The sequence below is a fragment of the Larimichthys crocea genome, chromosome XV (assembly GCF_000972845.2).
Source record: "Larimichthys crocea isolate SSNF chromosome XV, L_crocea_2.0, whole genome shotgun sequence".
NCBI classification, from domain to species: Eukaryota; Metazoa; Chordata; class Actinopteri; family Sciaenidae; genus Larimichthys; species Larimichthys crocea.
Window position 1 is genome coordinate 23022338 of NC_040025.1, and position 18040 is coordinate 23040377.

Below are 18040 nucleotides of genomic sequence, written 5' to 3' on the forward strand. Positions count from 1 at the left end.
GTGAAAGAAGGCAGAACTGGTTTTTAGATTTCTTCAGGCCTGATTGTTTAGATTTGGTTACATTGTCATTTGTATTATAATGTATTGTGACAATGAAAACAAAATAGTTAGAGAACAGTGCATTTCTATGTAACTTTTATTGGTAGTTTTTTCACTTTTAAAATGTTAGTATTGCCCCCCGGCAACTTCACATTGTCAAATCTGGCCCTCTTTAAAAGAGTTTGGACACAGCTGCCATAAAACAATACAATATCCTGTACAGCAGTGTGCAGTGCTCTGGTTGTGTATGAGTGTTTTTGTGTGTATATAAGGAGAAGCTGACTGTCTTACTTTATGTAACACTACGAAAAAGCAAAAATGCTGTAATCTTTCTTTTTCCCAACCCTTCCACATACAGACCTGTGCACATAAAAGAGCGGCAGGACTTTTATTTTGAAAGTTTATCACTATACCTTGGCAAAGTCACCTAATACATTTAACCTGGATTTTAACATAATACTGACACTTGCAGTCCCTCTGCTGTGGTGTCATAGATACATAGTTATAGTGAATTAATATATTTATTTTAATTATATAATATATATATATATATATATATATATATATATATATATATATATATATATATATATATATATATACCTAACATACCTGTACAGCGTGCAGTGCTCTGGTTGTCCAGCAGATGGAGACCGAGCCACAACAAGTCCCCGCCCCCTCCCCCAGCCCACCCCCCCTCATCGGGCAACATGACGTCATCGGGCCTTTCCAGGAAGTGTAAAAACATCAACAATCCTTCGAGGCTGGGGCGAAGTGTCAGTGTAGCCTAGCAGCGAGGTAGCTAAACGGGATTTTCTCGGACATTTCACAGATTTGTTTTATTTTTTTTTTATATATATATATATACTTAGTGTATTGTAGCATCCCAGATATGTCGTTGTTAGGTAAACTATTTGGAGGAGGAGGAAAAGGGGGAAAGGGACCGAGCCCACAGGAGGCTATCCAGAAACTCCGAGAGACGGAGGAGATGCTAACGAAGAAACAGGAATTTCTAGAGAAGAAGATCGAGCAGGAGCTGCAGATCGCGAAGAAAAACGGCACGAAAAACAAAAGAGGTGAGGCATCGGCGCGTGTTTTCACGCAGTTTCTCCTCTTTGTCGGTATATGCGCCGGTCGACCAGCCCTGAGCTAGCCCGTTAGCACGCTAGCCGAGTTGGCTAAGTTTCCCGAAGCTGTCATAACTGTTGGCACGAGCACGAGCACGAGCACAGCGGAGATAATGCTCACTGTGTGTGAGATTTAATCATCCGAGGGGTCAGTGTGGCTGAGCTTGGTGTTTTTTTGTTTTCCCCTCCAGCATATGTGTGAGTGATCAGTGGCCATTTAACATTTAAAATAGTTAAAGGTGTGGCAGGCGATCACTTACAGCTACAGTTAGACGTGCTGCTGCTCTGGCAATAAAGATATGAGCGGACAAGGGTTGATCTTTGGCGTGGTACACCAATAAAACGACGTGATATCACTGTGAGAGAGGTAGGCGTGTTTGCGCCAACATACACACCACAAGCTGCCTCACAGACTGTTATTATATGAGCAAATAACAAAATACAACACTTACAAACCTAGATCTGGTTATCACCAGTAATGCTAGAGTAATATTACCCAAACATTGTCAAGATAAAGGTGTGGCAGAACACCTGTTGAAGACGAGGAAGTCAAACTTTGATTATTGTTGACAAAGGATCACATTTTGTCCAGAGGAAAAGAAAGTGTTTTGTCCTCTGGGCTGTGAGGAATGTGGTGGGTTGTCTATTGAGTTTATTATAGTTGTTGTTTGTTGTGGTGACATTTTTTGGGGGGCTGATCACACCACTTCAACAGGTGACCAACAATAATATCTACTATAGGCCCATGAATCCATCCATAAAGTATAAGTTGGAAGTCAGTGCAGCAGTTTTGAGGACGCCAAAATCAGTGGCGGTCATCCTCTCGGGAACACAAATATCAGGTTTAAATGTCATCCCAGTGTTGATAGTGTTGGTTTATGGCACCCAACGTGAGGCAGAAATATCACTGTTACGATGACAGGATATTCATTTATATTACCCTGCCCCACTTCATACTTTAGCTTCTCCGTTGAGTGAAGAGTCGTAGTTTGCCTGAATGCTTAACATACGTTTCCTTACCCCGAATCATTTCCTCCTCCAACTTGACAGAATGACTCAACCCAGCATGACAGCATGACACCGATACTTTCGCCACAGCCTATTAGGTGTGAGTTAGTGGTTGTGGTCATGTGACCATGTAGCTGATTCATTTCTACGTTTCCACCTTTTCCATTTTGTCACAAGCAGTATTTAATTAACGTGTAAGCATTTTATTCACGATTCTACTCTGTGGTGGATTACTGTGATTTCCCAGATCATAAAACTAACACCGCAAACATTATCACTGCTCATTCTTCTTCCTGTTTAAGGACTGAACAATCCTTCATTATCCGCAGTTTCACTTCTCTGTCACTGAATAGTCTATATTTGACAGCCTATGAATGCTTACTCCCTGCCTCCTGTCTTTCTCTCCTCAGCGGCTCTGCAGGCTTTGAAAAGAAAGAAGCGGTATGAGAAGCAGCTCGCCCAGATTGACGGCACGCTGTCGACCATCGAGTTCCAGAGAGAGGCTCTGGAAAACGCCAACACCAACACTGAAGTGCTCAAGAACATGGGCTTTGCTGCTAAGGCCATGAAGTCTGCCCATGAAAACATGTAAGAGCAAGCACCCAGTAATTAATAGGGTTCTTTATAATTTCATTGATCAATGATTATAAAAAATATTTGTAGTGTGCTGCCTCCGCCTTCTTCAGTAAGAGTTAAAAAACCCTGATTATGAGGAATATGCTCTGCTCATAACAAGATACAGAGGATTTATTTCCTCCCCAATCCAAACCACCAGATGTTATTTAAATCAGGGACAGAGAAGATTTCATAATGAGAACAATATATCATAGTAATTCTTACACATTGCTTTGCTAAAATGCTTCTAACGTCAGTATTAGAAGAACAGAATCAGTAGTGAGATACTTTTGTACCTTTTACAGCTAAGTTCTCATTGTGTGAGGCGCTTCTTTTTACTCACGTATGAATTCTTCTGTTTGTTTCAGGGACATTGACAAGGTGGACGACCTGATGCAGGACATTACAGAGCAGCAGGAGCTGGCCCAGGAAATCTCTGACGCCATATCTAAACCTGTCGGCTTCGGAGAGGAGTTCGATGAGGTGGGCGACGCTTTTTTTGCTGTGTTTTTCTAAAAGTATCGCCTGATTCAGAACTGATTCCTGCTTTAAAAGGTTGTGAGTGTGTGTGTGTGTGTGTTTAACACACAGTAATGAATGATTGTCTGATAATATAGAGTTAACACGGTAGAGCAAAGTTCATCATCGTCCTTGATGCTGCCCAGTGTTGTTTTGTGACCCACAAGGCTAAACACAGTCATTACTCTGCTATTAAGGCTGTTGAATCACTCTTATTTTTGAATGGTCTTATTCATAGACAGACTTCACCACAACAGATGATATTCGGTCATCCTGGGACAATATGGCATAGAGAATAAACACACTCTTTCTCAAAGTCGACTGACTCGAACTGTTAAACTCACAGCGAGATGGTTTTCTCGTGTCCCCCACACTAATCCTGAAAATAAATATAACATGTCATATTAATATCTGTTGTTGCATGAATTAGTTTGTGTTTGTGTCTCATCTTTGGTGTTGGTGTCTTTCTCAGGATGAGCTGCTGGCGGAGCTGGATGAGCTGGAACAGGAGGAGCTGGACAAAAATCTGCTGGAGATCGGGGGTACAGAGAACGTCCCCCTCCCCAACGTGCCTTCAACTTCATTACCTGCCAGACCTGGTAAGAGCCTATTGAAGCCTGTAGTTGTGTTAAAGGGATGTATTAGATGTTTGGAAATATGGTTAGTCACTTTCTGGGTGAGTTACATGAGAAGACTTTTACGGGGGGTTAACGTGTCAGACTGTTTCTGGCTCTACACGACTTGGTAACAAGTGGAGACTCCAGGAAATTGTTATTTATTACACAGACAAGAAATAATAATGGAAAATGGCAAAGTTATTTCATTCTCTACCACAAAGCAAATAATCATGTCACGTTTGTCACTGCACCAATTAATTCACATCTTCATGTGCTTTTTTTCTTCTCTTTAACCCTAAAAGCCAAGAAAGAGGAGGACGAGGACGACATGGAGGATCTGCAGCGCTGGGCGGAAGCCATGTAAACGCAGCATCCGCCACATCATACCTGCATCAGAGAGGGAAGAGGAAGGAGCAATGGGGGAATGAATGGACTGATAGGATGTTGTGTATGAGTGTTTTTGTGTGTATGAGGAGGGCTGACTGTCTTATTTTATGTAACACTACGAAAAAGCAAAAATGCTGTAATCTTTCTTTTTCCCAACCCCTTCGCACATACAGACCCCTGGGGCTCAGATAAACGAGCCGGTCAGGGACTTTTATTTTGAAAGTTTATCACTATACCTTGGCAAAGTCACCTAATACATTTAACCTGAATTTTAACATAATACTGGCACTTTGCAGTCCCTCTGCTGTGCAGCGCTATGTCATAGATCACATAGTTCATATTGAATTGGATATTATGAGCTGTGTGGTACGATAAAGGAGTTGTTGTCAGATTAGATTTGCGGACTGTGTGGCGTTGCTAACGTCACTGGAAGTCAGGTGAATTTTCATGGGAGCTTAATCCTCAAAGATCTGTTTCCGACTCACATATTTACCTGTATTTGTGGCGTTAAAATCGTTGGATGTTTTGTTTTTGTTTTGCTTTTTTCTCTTCTTGACAAAAATAACTATTGTTTGCTCTGTTTCTTTTGTTAACTGCTCTTGAAAAAAGGAGAACAGCTGAGCATGAGCTGGGTGTTTGCCAGAGTCCGAACCTGTTCTTTTGTTTCAGGCTGCGTGCTTTGTCCCTTTTCCCCCTCCTCCTCTTCGCCTCCTGTCGCCATTTCAGCGACTTCTTCCTCGCTCAAAGCCGTTATCACCAGTGGTTCTTGTTATTTGGTGTAAATATCCCAAATGTGTCTTTTTATATACTGTATTTCTGCCATCACCGAGAGGTTCTGTCGGGGTTGTGTGAAGCATGCAACAATGGAGAAAATGACAATACAGATCACAACGCACGGCTAGAAAGAGAGATGTTATACCTAACACTTTCATCCTGCTCTGTCTCTCGGTCCTTCTCATAAGGGTTTTTGTTTCCGATTGTATAATGTTGAAAAAAATAATAATAATAAACTATTGTCACACCTTATTAACTACACTTTGAAGGAGCTGGTGGTTTATAAAAGATTAGATTATAGTCAATCTACAACAATTCCTTTAGTTTTTCAAAGTCATGATGTACATTTTTTACATAGAAAAAAAACCCATAACAAGATCAGATGGACAAGCATGTTTGCATTTCTATGTTTTATTTATCCAGATGAGAATATTATTTGCAAAAATCCATTAAAGGTTTTCAATTCTTTTATCGTAGTGGAAGCTTTATCTTTTCATGTTGGTATCGCGTGATATCGTTACATTGAGTGTCATAGTTTATTACATGTGTATAACCATGTAATGAGCCTGTATGGCACAACAGGTGGTGTCTGCAATTTGGATGTTTTATTTAACCATCTGCTTAGTCAGTTGGATTGGGTGTCAAAGGTGTCAAAAAACAAACAAAAGCAGAAAGTCCTCACATTTCAGAAGCTGGGATGATCAAATGTGGCGCATTTTAGCTTGAAATCTTCCAATTGAACACAGAAACACACACAGTTCGACTCTTTACACTGTGAGTTAGACACCAGCATTTACTTAAGCAACGCATGAATGAATTAAATCTAAGTACAATATAATGAGATCTCCATCACTCATAAGAGAAACCTCTAATACACAACTCAGGCTTTAGGTTTAGACCATTCACTCTTAGAGTTCATATGTATTTACGTCATGCTGGTTGTTTAGGCTGAAACTATATGAATGCTTAAAGTTAGACCAAAAATGTTGTATTTCTGGACATGTAAACCGGGAGGCTCTCAGCTCCTAATGAGACACTTAAAGGTCCAGTGTGTAGAATTTAGTGGCACCGAGCAGTGAAGTTGCAGATTGCAACCAAATGAATACTCTCCTTCCAAGCATGTAGGAAAAATGAAAATTCACATAAAAAGTAAAAGGCTGGGGCGGTGTTTGGCTCAGTTGATAGAGCAGCCGGCCCATGTGTGAAGGCTCAGTCCTTGCTGCAGAAGCCCAGGGTTTGAATCCGACCTGTGACTCTTTCCAGCACATCATTCCCCGTCTCTCTCTCCCCACATTTCCTGTCACTCTTCAGCTGTCTCTATTAAAATAAAGCTTGAAAAGGCCAAAAAATAATCTTAAAAAAAAGAGAAAAAAAAGTTACAGGCCATATCTAGAGCAAGAGTGTTTGGTTTGTCTGTTCTGGTCTACTGTATAAAAATGGTGGTTCAACATGGAGGAGGACCCACTCTCACTGTGGATATAAAGGGCTCATTTCAAGACAATGAAAACACAACAGTTCTTATTTTCGGATCATTATACACTAATGAAAGCATAATTATAAATATTGTATTCCATTCCTGCCAATAGATACTCCTAAACCTTACACAATGGACCTTTAATTAGTGCAGACGTGAAATATAATAATTCATAATTATGTTTTCATGCATGTATAATCACCTGAAAACAAGAATAGTTTTGTTTTTGTTGCTTAAACATTATTTTCATATCTACAGTGGGAGCGGGTCCTCTTTTATGGCAGCCACCATGTTGAAACACTGTGTTTCTACAGTAGCCCAGAACAGACAAACTAAATACTGACTCTAAACAGGGCCCTTGAAGTGTTGTTTCTCCTTTACAGTAGGAAGGTGAGGGTGATGTGAGGGGATTGCATTGTAGAGATTACACTAGATGCAACTAACTTCTACACACTGGACCTTTAAAAACCCAACACAGCCTTTTCCATCTGATTCAGTTGCATTGTCCTGTTTTAACCTGTGTTTAATGCTGTATTCTTGTAATTTGATATACTTTTATGGTTCTTTTTGTTTGTTTCTGTTATTTGCTGTCTACTCTCATTTATTGTAATTGTATGAAATAAAATGTATTATTATTTAATGTCATCCAAATACTGTTTGGTAGGTGAGGAGACAGGCTTGCAACAGAGAACTGGGCTTAGTAACTGTGATTGTTCCGAATATTAAGCGAAAATTATGTAATATCAGACATGACTGTGATGAAACATGTCTATTACAGCTCAACAACCTCATCGTGTACGTGTTGTTTAGCAACTGTTTGCTCTTGAACACTCCCCAACTGGAATCCACCGTCGCAAAGCAACCACGACTGAAACTGGCGACTACGCGCATGCGCACCGCAGACCTAACGCTGATGCAAGAGGTTTTTCGGCGCAGCATTGTGGTGCTGATCGAGGGACACAAAGTAGCCACATTTCAGCCACTTCCAAGGCCGCAACCATGTCAGGAGACGAGGTAAGTCACCTCGAGTTATCCGCTGTTTAATCCGTGCTGGTGTGTCGACTTGTTGGGGTGAAATCAGACGATTTATCGGCTCGGATCGGTGTTGAGGATGACTTTGGGCCTCGGCACAGCTTGCTCCCCTCCCTGTCCGCACCATCTCTCACATGGCTGCTGCCGAGCTAACACCGGCCCGATCGGCCTAAATGACACGAAAACATCCCGTACGGCACTTTATCACGATCTATCACATCGGTCAGATGATTAATATTCACAGTGGCTCATCGATCCGGCCTGTCACAGCTGCTGGTTCACAGTAAGGGGAAGGGGCTAGAGCTAGCAGGCTAACGTTAGCTGGCGGTGGGCTAAGCTGCGGGGCTAACAGTGTTAGCTCTGTCTACATGCTCCATTGTCTTCACACTGACTGAGTCATGACACAACTACATGCTGAAATACACATGATTAAAAACAAATATGTCAAATTGAATGATGCTCTAAATCAGCTGGCAGTTAAATGCACGTAATTGCAATTAACAGCTGCCCCTCAGTGATTAAAAGATAGTTTCTGTTGATTTTCTTGTTGTTGTTATTGCATAAATATTAGTTTATGGTGAGCACGCTGACACACAGAGCCATGTGTTGTCTGTCATTGAGTTGCAACAGTTAGTTTCAGAGCATTGCATCAGTTTACTGAGCTAACAAGACTCATTCAAAGGAGGAAGAGTACCACAATGTCACAGGGACAAACTCCAAATGATGTCTACACTCATGTTATCTATATTAACAATATAAAATGTGTGATTTTGTCATTTTATGAGTCGCTGTCAGGTGTTATGTTGGAGCTTCATTATCTATGAATCTCTTGTTTTCTTGTTCAGTCCTTTTTTTTAAAGTCGTGTTATGACAGAAAAGCGTAAAAATTCAGCTCCACTACAAGATTTTTGTCATTTTTGCTAAATGTGACACAAAAGATGAATTTTCTGTTGATTTAAATGAATCGATTAAGAACTGATTGTTTCCGCTTCAGTCTGTTACAGGGTAGTTTAACAGTGGTCAGCTGTTCAATTGCATTTAAACCATCGAGCGCAATGTGTTAAACTGCAGGACAAAACAGCAGCGGCATGTCTGTTTCATTTCATTGAACCAGCTGGTGAAACTAACAGTGAGTTAAATTGATAACAGACACTAAAAAAAGGCAAGTGGGCATGGTATGAGAGTAATAAAACACTCAGAGATGTCAATCTTCTCTTCTTCATCTGGTATTTTGTATCAGAACACCCGCCAGAACATTTTAATATCAGTTATCGCATAAGTCAAAGTTGGGAACAGATAATGCAGTAAATGGTCAGATCAGTTGTCAGGTTATTAAAACACCAATTATTTCTTACATGGATTTAAAAAAAACAAACAGTTGTCACAGTACTTGTAAAAACTTGTCAGACATCATGATCTAATAATCTTGTTACCGGTTTTAAAACGTCATCTTCTCTCTTCTTTTTTCTCTCCTTAAGATGATTTTCGATCCCAACATGACCAAGAAGAAGAAGAAGAAGAAGAAGCCCTTCATGCTGGATGAGGACGGAGGAGAAGGGGTTGGAGGAGAAGAGACTAAAGAGGTGGAAGCGAAGGAGGCAGAGCCGGAAGCTGGAGACGACAGGGAGCTGGATTTCGATGATGATGATAGCAGGAAGAAAGGTAAGAGTGAAAATGGAGACGCTCACATTTAAGCGTCTTGAGGGTCTTCCACCCTGTGCATTTAACTACCAGCCTGCATTAAGCTTGAATTAAGCCGGGTTTGTTTTATCTTCCCCAGAGCCGTCTGATGATTTGAACGACCTGAACTTCTTTAACCAGAAGAAAAAGAAGAAGAAAACCAAGAAATTATTTGATAATGATGTTGAGGAGGGATTAAAGGTCAGTCATCGGTCTGTCTGATCATTTTACATCAGGACTTGTTGTTCCACCTCTGCTATTGATTTTCTTCGCTCTCTGTGTTTATTCTCATTGTTTAACATCATCTCACTAAATTTCTGAATCAGGAGCTGAAAATTGAAGGAGAGCAAACAGAGGTGTTGGAGGAAGACAACTTGGACCTGGTGCTTCCTACCAAAAAGAAGAAGCCAAAGAAAGTAGACTTTGATGAAGGAGAGCCACTGGAGAAGGACGACGGTGAGAATAAATCACTTAATCTTTGAAGTAGGGAACTACAGGATAGACACGTGTGCGTGTGTGTGACTATGTGTGTGCAGTGTATATATTTTTTTATATATTTTTTTTTTTCAGCTCTGGAGGACGATGAGGGAAAGAACAACGATGGAATTTCATTCAGCTCCTCCACGGGACCGGCCTGGGCTGGCTCTGAAAGAGACTATACTTATGATGAGGTAAGACAACACGCCCACATAACCAGACAACACATTCTGCACGAGGACGGACAGCTTGTTTGTTTTCAGGCAAAATTGGAAGATGTTGGTTTTGAAATGCTGTTATACACCCACTAAAATGTCGTACTTCCTTATTGTATGTTCACGAATGGAAAAAGAATGTAGCAAGGGTGGGAAAAGAGGAACACAAATTAATTCTCGACATTTTTAAACTCGGACAAAGACAAGACAGTTTGTCAGAAGATTTTAAGTTTGTCAGTCTCTTTTTGTTTTAGGACCTTAACCTGATCTAAATGTGGTTAGTTTCGACTACAGTTGGTGTAACTCTTTGCGCCATCTCTGTCTCAGCTCCTGAACCGAGTCTTCAACATCATGAGAGAGAAGAACCCTGACATGGTGGCCGGAGAGAAGAGGAAGTTTGTGATGAAGCCTCCTCAGGTGGTCCGAGTGGGAACAAAGAAAACCTCCTTCGTCAACTTCACAGACATCTGCAAACTGTGAGTCTCGTACACACCGACACCTCGCAGTGATCACTTTGATACACACCTATAAAGTGTCGTCTCCAAACTGACCTTTCGTGTACTTCATCGCAGGTTGCATCGTCAGCCTAAACATCTCCTCGCTTTCCTGTTGGCTGAGTTGGGAACAAGGTACGTTTCTGTACCTGCTCTAACGAAATTTGTGAATTCACGTTAAATTGAATCAAACATTTCCGTGTGCACCGTTCTGAAAGTTTAATCTGTGTTTTTCCTTTATTAACAGTGGTTCTATAGACGGAAATAACCAGCTTGTGATCAAAGGCAGATTTCAACAGAAACAGATAGAAAATGTGTTGAGAAGATATATCAGTAAGTAGCAACCTCAAACCTATTATTTATGGTAACCACAAATATAATTTGACTGTTTTCAAATGAATGCTTTGGTCTGTGAATTTAATTTAAAGAATGATTTATTACATTTGCAAAGAAAGGACACTTCCAACTAGGACAGGTATTGGATATTAAATTTGAGGGATAGCCTGTAACGTAAGCACGTTGTGTCACACTAAAAAGAAAATCCGTGCAAAACGTGAGTTTTAAATTTAATTAAATGAGGCCTCGAGGCAGAGGAAATTCCTCGATCATTTTTTGTAATCGAGTTACTCGAGGTACTCGAAGGATCGTTGGAGCCCGTTGGAGTAATATGGAGTGAACTCGTGTGCGTAGTGCAGCGCTAATAACTGTCTTCTCACCCCTACAGAGGAATACGTGACGTGTCACACTTGCCGCTCCCCAGAGACCATCCTGCAGAAGGACACTCGCCTCTATTTCCTGCAGTGTGAAACGTGCCACTCCCGCTGCTCCGTTGCCAGCATCAAGACCGGCTTCCAGGCTGTGACAGGCAAGAGGGCGCAGCTCCGCGCCAAAGCCAACTAAAGACCACCGAAACTGGGCTCGCCATCCTCTCTCGGCCTCCCCCTTTCCTCCCCCCTTCCCCCCCAAGAAGGGCCGAGCTGGGGTTGGGCGCCCCCTTGGTTCGCTAAAAGGACTCTCTGAATCGAACTGCGGGAGGGTTTGGCTGTTGTTTAGTTGTGTCGTGGGCCTGACCAGGCAGGGAGTGAGAGAGTATCTAGAGATGACAGATGGGGTTCAGGCACTGTAAGCAGATGATGTGTACCACATATACTGTTGGATGCATTTGATTTGTTGTCTGGATGATGAACCCTCCACCTCCTAGGTTATTTTTTTTTTCCATTTGCTGTGATTCTTGATTCCTGCAAGAAAACCCTGATTTAATATGGCTTGAATCCTTACTCATTCTTTCTCCTCCCACTTTACACACACTAGACAAGAATATTTCTTCAAATACATTCATACTTCATGCAACAAGCCAAGTTGTAAGCTAAGTTGACAGTGAGCCGTAGCCATGTGGCTCGCGTGGTCACCTCTTTATTCTTGAATTCAACATCGCTTAAACTAAAGGCTGTGTTTATGTTTTGGTCTGGCTCTAAATCACAAAACTGTCCAGATTTTTCTTGCCTAGCTAATCAAAAAATTAAAGTCACAGGGTTGGAGTACATGTTAGGAGGTTTTGTCTCTGTAACCTGTGTCTGTGACAGGCTCCTAACACCTCCCTTTGATCATTTTATAGCAGGAGATGACCACAAAGTCAAACAACTAGGGGTTAATAAAGAGGTAATGATAGAGAGATTGTGTGTGTGAGAGACAGCCAGAGAAATCATACATTGTCATTTGGTGATTTTTGTGGCATGGATAAGCAATTATCTACTTAATTATATCTACCTTTTGACTTCTGAAGTTGAGAACAACACATTTTAGCGAACGTTTCAGATTTGATTAGAACGATGTGAAAATTAATAAAGTCTTTTTGTCAAGAAGAGCAGGTTTCTTGAGATAATACCAGTCACCTAACACGAACACTTAAATACCCCTAAAAAACAAATCTGAGCAGGCACCTCGGATCTCCTCTAACAGGATGCTATTTTCAAGTGTGATTCAAGGAGTTCACATCACAAGCTAGCCAGAATATGAAGTCCAGTCATACCATGATATTGGTTCTGTTCTTGCAAGAGAAGAATGTGGATAAGAAGGTCTGATTTGAATCATTTTAAAACCTGGTTTTTACAAAAATAAAATATTCTACTCTCTCTCCATTACTGTTCCCTCTCTGCTTACATTCATGTTGCCATAATTTATTTTGTACACAAATGAATCGTAACATGTACGTTTATAAGTCTCATAACTACAGTGACTTGAGTAGTGATTGATTATGCAGCAGCAGGTTAGGTTTCTGTTTGTAGTTTATAGCACTGGGAATCTTAACATGGCTGCCATGTAGTGTTACTCGCAAATAACGCATTCATATAGTTGAGATTTATCTTAATGATAACCATATACTCTTATCTATCCAAAACCATCTACCACACAGCGTTATTTATTTTATTCATCGTTCCTAATTAATATTTGAATTCTATGTTAAATGCTTGTGTAGTTTTTTGGCATATATGTAGTACTATAATCTGACACAAGGTGATTTTTTTTAATTTTTATTTTGTGTGACTTTTTATCCATCCATCCATTTTAATCAGGAAAGACTTTATAGACTTTATCTGATGGTTCTGCTTTACTTTGCTATATCAGATTTTACATGGAAACACTAAGATCATATATATATATATATATATATATATATCATATATATATATAATATATATATATATACTACTAAATTAAATTGTTAAGAGTAGTAGCTTGTCAGGTCTCCTTAAGCATGTACTTCGGCGCAGACACATCAGTTTTAATGCTTGATAGAAGCATACATTTTACTACTAATACTATAATTTAATTCCTTTAATGTTTGTTGATTTTTATTTTGATACAGCTCCTCGTGTCAGCATGTGATCAAATTGATTAACGGGAGTTGTAAGTACAAGTCAGCCTCGCGCTGATTGGCTGCTGTGGCGCACCTCGCGCGCTTGCCCGTTGGTAGAGAAGCACGCACGCGCACACACGGAGCTCCGCAGCCCTGGTAACGCGCCGCGCGGTGAGGAACAGTCGAGAACAGCGTCAGGTTAAATCATGCCCCGTGTTTATATCGGACGACTGAGCTATCATGTCCGCGAGAAGGACATCCAGCGGTTCTTCAGCGGATATGGGAAGCTGATGGAAATCGACCTGAAAAACGGGTGAGTTGTATTTTATTTATATTTCTTACAAACGCGGAGCAGCTAACGTGTAGCTAGCCTCAATGCTAGCCGTGCGTTCATGTGAACGACGTCGCCCCGTGCACACGAAGGTTGGTAAGCAGAGTAAGTGTGTTTAATCTAAGCAGGTGGAGTCAGTCTGTTTGTAAAACTCTGAGTTTGTTTTGTTGGGATGTTTTTAGTATTTTCTTCTAAAACTTCTCGCGCTGCTCGTGTGCCAAATGTCGCATGGCCAACATGGCGTCTTTGTGTTTGCTACAGCAGGCCGAGCTAACGACGGCTAGCTCCGTGTGAATGAACACACACACACACACACCATGCCGTGTGGTTTGGAGATGAATTAACGCTTTGTTGTGACTTTCTGTCTTCTTTTTTTCCCCACAGCTATGGATTCGTGGAGTTTGAGGATAACCGTGACGCCGACGACGCCGTGTACGAGCTGAACGGGAAGGAGCTGTGCGGGGAGCGGGTGATCGTCGAACATGCCCGGGGACCGCGGCGAGACCGAGATGGCTACGGTGGGGGTTACTGGGGTGGTGGGCGCAGTAAGTGCAGTCTATTACAAGATACCCTCTCTTCCCCTTCCCCTTGGGGTGAGGTGTCGATGTGGACTGCACAGAGAGCTGTTTGTTGTTACATACTGGCGCTAATTAGCAGACTTGTAGCGTGAGTTTAACGTTCAGGTGCACTTTAGCGGTAACCAGCAGTCTTGAATCCCATGTTAATGTGTCACGTTGCTACACGTTTACTATGGCTCAGATTGCATGCAAACTTTTATTAGCTGTAACATAAGTAGCAGTAGTAGTGTACTCCTAATGTTATATCAATGTTCCTATAAACCAGCACTGATCTACGTTATTCTTGTTCAGGGAGTCCAGTTTAACTTTTTTTTTTTTCTTTTTGTCTGCGTGTGTTCGATCTCATCCTGCTCGACAGTTTTCAGTTTCAATCACCAAAGGGCTGGTGACCTGCAGCTTGTCGCTCCTCCCTTCAGATCATGGGCCCACCCTGGATTTTCTTTGGTCTGTGGTTCATTATCTGGTAGGAGCAACAGTCTGCAAGTCAGAGCCCTCAAATAGCACGACTCAACGAGTCTAGGCTGTAGAGTTGGCATTAGCTAGGATAGCCTGAACGCAGGGCTTTCTTGTCGTGGATTGCAAAGTTCTCTTGGATGGCCATTAAGTCGGAGAGCCATCTTTTTGAAGGTGTGAATTAGTTTGCGCCACAGAAGAAAGCTAATCACAAATCATCACCACGAACACAGCTACTGTAGTTTTAGCTTAATCAATAGGACTAGACTAACCTTTTCATGTGAAATGTGTATTTTTAACGTTGGTATATATTTTTATATTCAACATTAACAAAAGTCCTTGATGTTTCAATTTGAAAGAGTCCAGTTGCGGGCTGAGGCTGAGAGTCCATTGAGGCTAAAGATGACTGGCTAAGATGACTGCCTGTCCCGTTTGGCCTTGGCTTTCACCTTTACAATGTGTGTGTGACCTTTGCCCCCCTTGATCCTTGGCTGACCTAACCGGAAGCCATGATGACAGCAGCCTTTTGCCAATAGACCAGGGGCGATGGTGAGGATTGCCATTGGTTTCTATGTTGACAGCAAACATAAGTGGAGCGGCTCTAGTAAAGAACTTGCAATCAAAAGAAATGTTGTAAGTGGGAAACAAAATTTCAGACTGTCACCCGGTCAAATATCAAAAACCAAAAAGATTTGGTGTGGGTGTGTCTTTTACACCGTTCTCACTCAATTTGATCGAACAGTGTCCTTGACCGCAACCTATGTGGATACCTCCTTTTCTGTTTGTGTTACAGGGTTCAGAGGTCTTGAAAGAACATCACTGTCCATTTGTTTATGCAAGTAAAGCATCACAGTGTGATGCACCGGAGTAAGACAGGCTTTGTATTGCCAGAAACAGATGCAGTGGTGTTCTTTGCAGCAGAGAACAACTTCAAAATGCTGAACAATACAAACAATACCAAGAGCCCATGCAGTGGCTTGTAGATCACTTACCTGAAGCTTTGTGTTTGAAAATGGGATCAGAGGGACTCCTTAAGTTTAAATGTATACCCCCCCCTTGGACTTTTATCTGGCAAATCACTGGTTTCTGCTCATTTAACAACCCTGGCCAGTAGTTCTTTGTGTCTCGACCACTTTAGTTGTTTCTAACTTTTGTTATGTCGTGTTGTTTTTAAAGGTAGCGGTTACAGCAGCCGGAGCCGCTCTGGCAGGGATAAGTATGGACCCCCAGTCCGTACAGAGTACCGTCTCATCGTGGAAAACTTGTCAAGTCGCTGCAGCTGGCAGGACCTCAAGGTACACGTTCAAACAAACTTTTTTTTCCACAAGTCAACTGTAGTGAATCATCAGATCAGGATCGTTTACACCACTTCATTTTTAAGACGGATCAGTGTCAGCGTGTTTTTGTTTTTCGTGTCCTCCAGGACTTCATGCGCCAGGCAGGAGAGGTGACTTACGCAGATGCCCACAAGGAACGCACAAATGAGGGAGTGATCGAGTTTCGGTCCCATTCTGACATGAAGAGAGCTCTGGACAAGCTGGATGGCACAGACATCAATGGGCGTAAGATTCGTTTGGTGGAGGACCGACCTCGCAGACGAAGGTCTTACTCTGGCAGCCGCTCCAGGTGGGAACACTATGATGCTTCAGACTGGATGCTCTGTGAAAAATCCATATTAAACTCCGATTTTAATTGTATTGCTAATAAACTTGCAGCACTGATGCAATTTTTGACTTTGTTGTCTTCAGATCTCGTAGTCGCCGTCGCTCCCGCAGCAGGAGCCGCAGGAGCCACAGAAGCAGGAGCTCCAGGAGTCGTTCCAGATCCCACTCCAGGTGAGAACGGATCTAATCTACATCAGAAATACAGATGTGTTCCAGTTAAAGTATTGTTATAGGAAAGTAGATGATAGAGGCTACATATTGGTTTCTGTGCCTGTAAATAATTTAATATGTTGTGAAATTAAGCATCAGCGTTTCTTTTGTCTTACAGATCTCGTTCCCGCAGCAACAAAAGACGTCGTCATTCCCGCTCCAGATCTGGAAGGAAGTCTCGCTCCAAGTCAGGAGAAAGCAAGTCGCGCTCTCGCAACCGCAGGTCCCGTTCTCGATCCCGCAAATCCAAGTCTCGTTCACACTCGCGCAAATCCCGCTCCCGTTCAGCCGACCATAAATCCAAGTCCCGCTCAAAGAGCCGCTCAAAGGTAAAGTCAGAGCGGGATTCACGCAGTCGATCCAAGGAGATGGGTGGCGACAAAAAGTCCCGCAGTCGCTCAGCTTCCCCAGTTGAGAATGGGAAGGAGGAGCGCGCCATCAAATCTGCCTCCCGCTCTCCATCCCCACAGGAGGACGACCGCCGATCCAAGTCAAGGGAGAAGCGCTCAGCCTCCCGTTCAAGGTCTCGCTCACGGTCTAGATCAGCTTCTCAGGATTAGTGGAATTAGGAAAGTGAGGTGTTTCTCATTGCTGAGCTTTGATCCCTAATGCTGTACATATTGAGCTGTGTTGTCATACTGGCTTTGCTTACTGACTTGTCTACTTTCCTCCCTCAAGTGTGCAGTTGTTTCAGATGATGCATGGCAGTGATGGGGACACGTTTCAGAATTTAGCTCTTTCCCAAAAGTCGCCAATTTATTTTTCCTAAAGTGAACTCTTAGTCTTAAAATGTTATCTTTATTTTACATATTTGCCACAGAATGGTTTGGCTGACAGATGCAATCCATCTTACTAACGTTGTACGTGTCCCCACTAATGTCTGGAGCATCCATCAGGAGCACATCAAGCTGCACAGCTGTGGGAGAAAAGTAGCGTTTGGTTACAGCATTGGAGCAGTTTCTCTTTTTGAGCTGCAGTCTCGATGATTGCTTTCTCAAGGAATCAGTCTGTCTTGCAGCACTCTTAAATGCACAACAAAAGATCTGCAAAACTGCATATTTACAAGAAGGAGAAAAAAAAGATGAGGGTTTGTATTTCATGTTTGAACAACTTCAATCGTAGGTGGACTATTAATGATCCCTTTTTAACCTCTTGTACATAAACCGTGTGACCAGAATCAAACTGATTATTCGTTTTTGTTGCTTACCAGTGTTTTTTTGGGGGGGGTTATTTTCGTAATCTTTGAGCAGGTAATCTGTGGGAAGGCCTTTTTACTTTATGGATTTCAGTTTTGCTCAAGCCTCAAGGCCTCAGATGCAGTTTGTCACAGATTTTCAGTTAATTTTTTTTTTTGTGAGTTTAAGGCTTGTCCAAACCCTTTAACCCTGGATTATATTGTGCAGCTAGTACTGGGTTTTTTTGTACTCCGCAGACAACACCCCCCGTGAGGGTTGGCTTGTGGCTTTATAAGACACAAACATTGGGTTTA

The 18040-nt window shown here is 42.0% G+C and overlaps 3 protein-coding genes across 4 annotated transcripts; all 3 read left to right on the forward strand.

Moving 5' to 3' along the window:
* The first annotated feature begins 771 nt into the window (after positions 1-771).
* Positions 772-5555, forward strand: chmp4ba (charged multivesicular body protein 4Ba). Its single transcript, XM_010752159.3, has 5 exons — positions 772-1115; positions 2585-2762; positions 3158-3272; positions 3781-3907; positions 4228-5555. The coding sequence occupies exons 1-5, from the start codon at positions 932-934 to the stop codon at positions 4287-4289; spliced, it is 666 nt and encodes a 221-aa protein (XP_010750461.1). The 5' UTR covers positions 772-931; the 3' UTR covers positions 4290-5555.
* Positions 5556-7417: 1862 nt separating this feature from the next.
* eif2s2 (eukaryotic translation initiation factor 2, subunit 2 beta) lies at positions 7418-12596 on the forward strand. The gene is made up of 9 exons (XM_010752160.3): positions 7418-7574; positions 9071-9254; positions 9373-9473; positions 9599-9728; positions 9843-9943; positions 10292-10440; positions 10537-10593; positions 10706-10791; positions 11183-12596. The coding sequence occupies exons 1-9, from the start codon at positions 7560-7562 to the stop codon at positions 11356-11358; spliced, it is 999 nt and encodes a 332-aa protein (XP_010750462.1). The 5' UTR covers positions 7418-7559; the 3' UTR covers positions 11359-12596.
* Positions 12597-13457: 861 nt separating this feature from the next.
* On the forward strand, positions 13458-17989 carry LOC104936178 (serine/arginine-rich splicing factor 6). Of its 2 annotated transcripts, none has more exons than XM_010752161.3 (6): positions 13458-13628; positions 14031-14191; positions 15854-15972; positions 16101-16303; positions 16426-16512; positions 16670-17989. In XM_010752161.3, the coding sequence occupies exons 1-6, from the start codon at positions 13522-13524 to the stop codon at positions 17109-17111; spliced, it is 1119 nt and encodes a 372-aa protein (XP_010750463.2). In that variant the 5' UTR covers positions 13458-13521; the 3' UTR covers positions 17112-17989. The 2 variants fall into 2 exon arrangements, with proteins under 2 accessions (XP_010750463.2, XP_010750464.2); XM_010752162.3 differs by having other exon boundaries at positions 13460-13628; positions 14031-14164.
* The last annotated feature ends 51 nt before the right edge of the window (positions 17990-18040 follow it).

Bases quoted from the DNA above. Each gene is read 5' to 3' on its own strand.
- chmp4ba (XM_010752159.3), top strand. From the start codon at position 932: ATGTCGTTGTTAGGTAAACTATTTGGAGGAGGAGGAAAAGGGGGAAAG. The intron at 1,116-2,584 runs GTGAGGCATCGG...TTCTCTCCTCAG, and splicing joins CGGCACGAAAAACAAAAGAG to CGGCTCTGCAGGCTTTGAAA. The intron at 3,908-4,227 runs GTAAGAGCCTAT...TAACCCTAAAAG, and splicing joins TTCATTACCTGCCAGACCTG to CCAAGAAAGAGGAGGACGAG.
- eif2s2 (XM_010752160.3), top strand. The intron at 9,729-9,842 runs GTGAGAATAAAT...TTTTTTTTTCAG, and splicing joins GCCACTGGAGAAGGACGACG to CTCTGGAGGACGATGAGGGA. The intron at 10,792-11,182 runs GTAAGTAGCAAC...TCACCCCTACAG, and splicing joins TGTGTTGAGAAGATATATCA to AGGAATACGTGACGTGTCAC.
- LOC104936178 (XM_010752161.3), top strand. From the start codon at position 13,522: ATGCCCCGTGTTTATATCGGACGACTGAGCTATCATGTCCGCGAGAAG. The intron at 13,629-14,030 runs GTGAGTTGTATT...TTTTCCCCACAG, and splicing joins GAAATCGACCTGAAAAACGG to CTATGGATTCGTGGAGTTTG. The intron at 16,513-16,669 runs GTGAGAACGGAT...TTTGTCTTACAG, and splicing joins CGTTCCAGATCCCACTCCAG to ATCTCGTTCCCGCAGCAACA.